General features: G+C 37.9%; 1 protein-coding gene across 1 annotated transcript; it reads right to left on the reverse strand.

Annotated features, from left to right (window-relative positions):
• Positions 1-601: 601 nt before the first annotated feature.
• LOC136609952 (protocadherin gamma-B5-like) lies at positions 602-2,959 on the reverse strand. The gene has a single exon (XM_066589230.1). It carries the CDS (start codon positions 2,957-2,959, stop codon positions 602-604), a length of 2,358 nt encoding a protein of 785 aa, XP_066445327.1.
• Positions 2,960-4,670: the final 1,711 nt, after the last annotated feature.

Below are 4,670 nucleotides of genomic sequence, written 5' to 3' on the forward strand. Positions count from 1 at the left end.
GACCTTGGGGAGTCTTCTACATTTTTATACATTGTGCACCGTGGATGCTGACTATTTTTTCACTATTTGGAGTGTGCTAAGGATCAGGATACAATCCTATGAAGGGTTGGCATCTCTTTCAAAGAATTGACTCCGCCAAATATTGGTTGATTGGTGAGTGCTGCTGTTTGCTGTCACTATTTGTTATATTAATCTAGGAATTCACTAAAGTCAACAGACTACAGGTTGATAATTACAGTACTGTAAGTGTATGTGTACACAGCTGAATCCAACGCAGATGTAGCATCGCAGATCCACACATGGATTTAGCCTTTTTCAATAGGTAAATCCAAATGTGGAATTCTCAATGCAGAAATCGTATGCAATCCAGATCAATAAGTGACATATCTCAGACAAATCTGCATGTGTGAAAATCCACACCATATAGGCTATTACAGGGATTCACATTGAATTGAATGGGATGCCTGTTTGCCATGGAATTGGTGTGGATTCCATGGCAAATATCTAGCATATGAACATACCCTAGCTCATCTGAACCGCACATACAATTACTAAACTGATGTCTGCATTTAAAGTGCCACTAACGCTCATTGCACTATATTCAATACATGCCTTCAAAATAAAACATGCTGCAAGTATGCAAGCCTGACAGAAGCTCTTCTGGAAAGTCACAGTGGGTTGTTTTACTTACTTGTGCTTTAGTTTCAGCAGGCAAATTAACCATCATGGAATTCCCTGCAGCAGTTGAATCCTCAGTGTCTATGAGATTCTCCGTAGGGACGTTCTGGACTGGTTTCAGATATGCAATTTCATTCTGCTTTGAGTCCAGAGTCACACACACATCATATGAGAATGGGAAAGGTAAACTTGTATCACTGATCTCAGAAGGACATCCCAGCGTGAACTGAGGATAGACATTTCCACTGTACGTTCCAAAGGATGCCGTTGTATGAGTGCTTCTACATTTATAAATGGCTGTGATTAAGACTGTCACAATAAACAACAGAGAGATCAGTCCTATAGCTATCATAAGGTAGAATGTTGTATAAGAAGCAGTGGCTGAGTTATTGGGTTGGCGTCTTATCTCTGGTACAATTTGTTGAAAATTTTCAGCCACAATCAAGTTCAATGTGACTGTAGATGATAGAGATGGGACTCCATTATCCTTCACCAGGACCACAATCTTTAGCCTCAAGGTTTCTATATCTGGAAGATCTCGTCCAATCCTGATTTCCCCATTGTATTGGCCAATTGTTAATAATGATGGTTCTTGAACTTGTATTAAGTGATAGGAGAGCCAGGCGTTGTGTCCAGAGTCAGCGTCCACTGCAATCACTTTGGTGACTAGATAACCTTTCTCAGCAGAGTGAGGAATAAACTCAAATAATGCCGACCCCTCAGTGTCTGGTGATGGGTAGAGGATCTTAGGGGCATTATCATTCTTATCAATGATACATATCCTCACTGTGACATTACTGCTTAGAGGAGGAGATCCACTGTCTTTAGCCATCACCTGGAACTGAAATTTACGCAACTGTTCATAGTCAAAGGATCTCTGGGCATAGAGAACTCCAGTCATTGAGTTGATGGAAACATAAGATGTGACTGGTATATTGTCAACATTACTGCTTATAATGGAGTAAACTACTCGAGAATTCTCATTGTCATCAGCATCCTGTGCATGGACACTATGTATTGAGGTTCCTGCTGGGGTGTGCTCTGGAATGCAGGAAATGTAAAATGGATTATCAAAGACTGGTGTATTGTCATTCACATCCCAAACAGTTACAGAAATAGTCCTCTTACTTATCAGAGGATCGGCTCCTCCATCTTCAGCTGTAATTGTTATGTTATAACTGGAGCTTTTCTCCCTGTCTAAAAGACTTGCGGTGACAAGTTTATAATAATTATTAGATGATTGAACTAAATTGAATGAGAATGATTCTCCTATTTGACAAACAACCTCGCCATTTTCCCCAGAGTCCAAATCTTTGACATTAATTAATGCTACAAGTGTCCCAGGCGATGCATCTTCTGGAATTGGTGTAGACAGTGATGCAATAATGATCTCTGGAATGTTGTCATTGATATCTTCAATCTGGATCATGAGAGTACATTTTGCCACCAACCCACCCCCATCTTTGGCTTCCACGCTCATTTTGTAGCTTTGAGCTTTCTCATAATCCAGTTCTTCGACTGTTTTTATGATTCCAGTTTGAGAGTCAATAGAAAAGACATTGTGAGCACTTTCAGCAATGTGACTAAAGGAATAAGTGATTTGCCCATATGACCCTTCATCTTTGTCACTGGCATTAAGGTGAAAAACCACTGATCCCACGGTTGCATCTTCCTTTAAACTTACTCTATAGGTGTCCAGGCGGAACATTGGATAATTGTCATTAGCATCTTGTACATCAATTCTAATGGCTGCCGTCCCAGTTCTTATGGGTTTTCCTCCATCATAAGCTGTTAAAGTAAATATATATCTCTGTTGAGTCTCACGGTCCAGAGATTGTTCTAAGATTAGTTCTGGGTGTTTTGTTCCTTCACTGTCGGTTTTCTGCCCCAGAGTAAAATATGGATTTGGAGTAAGGCTGTAACTTTGTACTGAATTGCTACCTAGATCAGAATCAAATGCATTTCCCAGTACAAAACAACTCCCTGGTGAAGCAGACTCACTTATCCCAATTTCAAAAACATCCTTGGAAAAACATGGAGAATTATCATTTATATCTAGAACTTCGACTGTTATAGGAACAATATTTACAGGATTTTCTGTTAGAACCTCAAGATCCAGATGACAGATCTGTTTTGAACCGCACAATTCTTCCCTATCTATCCTATCAGTGACATATAAATTGCCATCTAAACTGACATTAAAAAGACTGTGCTTCCTATTATGGCACATAACCTTCAGTTTTCTCGTGCCCAGTTCTTTCTCGCTCATGCCCATATCCATGGCAATATTTCCTATTAAAGAGTTTTGCTTAATTTCTTCCAATACAGAATAGTGAACCTGATTTGCTCCTGACACTAAATAAAGATAAGAAGAAAACAATATTACTTGCCAAGCCTTTGTTGCAGACATTGTTCACTCTGATGTCCTTTGCATCCAATTATAAGAAGAAGTGATGTGCAAAACTCAAAAATTAAAAGTAAGAAAAATATCAGAAGAAAGGCAATAATCCTCTTCTTTCTGTGGAAGAACTGCAGATCTCACAATAGTGGGCTTTCCAGTGTACAAGTTTTTCCAGTCTCCTCTCTATAAGGCAACATCGGCACCTAGTGGACAATATTATGAACTGCTGCAAAAGCACTTCATATTTTAATGTAGTTTATTTTTTTAATGATACACTCCATCCAAAGAATTATATTATTGCATTTATTCTAGAATGTCAAACGTAAAGAGTAAAATGTTTTCAGATATTTAAACTGCAATTTCATTTTTAAATGAAAATAATGTAATGTTAAGGTAATTTGTGTAAAAAAGACAAATATTTTGTATGTGTGATATTGTACTGTGATATATGTAGGAGTATATAAAGATAATATGCAGTATACAAAATCCTGTCTCTTAAGCGGTAAGTAATATGTGTGATATTAGGATTTAAGCATCAAAAATGTAATATTAAACTCAAAGAATAGCCTTAATATGCTCAACAGTAACATTTATAGCAGAAACATTTTCTTAATCCATAAAAATAAGCTAACAAGATAAAACAAAAAAACATAAGATTAATAATGCTTGGAAAAAAAGTAAGAAAAATCTGTGCAGAATAACAAATGCAAACCTATATGTTGCATTATTCATTATAGGAGACAAAACTGCAGAAAACAATGTTAAAAATGTTGCTAGAAGTACATCTAACATAAAAATGGGCTGAGGCATAAGATTACTTTCCGATTTTGGTAAACATGTTGCAAATCTGAAAAGCAACCTATTTGATCATGGCTCTGAAAAGTAATATGTTTTATTACTATGCTATCTTGCTACTACCGTGTTACCCTGAAAATAAGACAGTGTCTTATATTAATTTTTGTTCAAAAAGGTTTAACTTTTTTACATGTATAGCTGCCTGGACACTATTTAAATTGACTTTTTTAATTAACTGTTAGCAGGGCCTAATTTTGGAGTAGGGCTTATATTTCAAGCATCCTCAAAAAGCCTAAAAAATCATTTTGCATCCTCAAAAATTCTGGAAAATCATGCTATGTCTTATTTTCAGGGAAACAGGGTATGCTATTAGTAGCAAGATATCTATGGTCATATGTTTACTAGAGATGAGCGAACACCAAAATGTTCGGGTGTTCGTTATTCGGAACGAACTTCCCGCGATGCTCGAGGGTTCGTTTCGAACAACGAACCCCATTGAAGTCAATGGGCGACCAGAGCATTTTTGTATTTCGCCGATGCTCGCTAAGGTTTTCATGTGTGAAAATCTGGGCAATTCAACAAAGTGATGGGAACGACACAGCAACGGATAGGGCAGGCGAGGGGCTACATGTTGGGCTGCATCTCAAGTTCACAGGTCCCACTATTAAGCCACAATACCGGCAAGAGTGGGCCCCCCCCCTCCCAACAACTTTTACTTCTGAAAAGCCCTCATTAGCATGGCATACCTTTGCTAAGCACCACACTAGCTACAACAAAGCACAATCACTGCCTGGAT

The sequence above is a fragment of the Eleutherodactylus coqui genome, chromosome 2 (assembly GCF_035609145.1).
Source record: "Eleutherodactylus coqui strain aEleCoq1 chromosome 2, aEleCoq1.hap1, whole genome shotgun sequence".
Lineage (NCBI taxonomy): Eukaryota > Metazoa > Chordata > Amphibia > Anura > Eleutherodactylidae > Eleutherodactylus > Eleutherodactylus coqui.

Bases quoted from the DNA above. Each gene is read 5' to 3' on its own strand.
- LOC136609952 (XM_066589230.1), bottom strand. From the start codon at position 2,959: ATGGATATGGGCATGAGCGAGAAAGAACTGGGCACGAGAAAACTGAAG.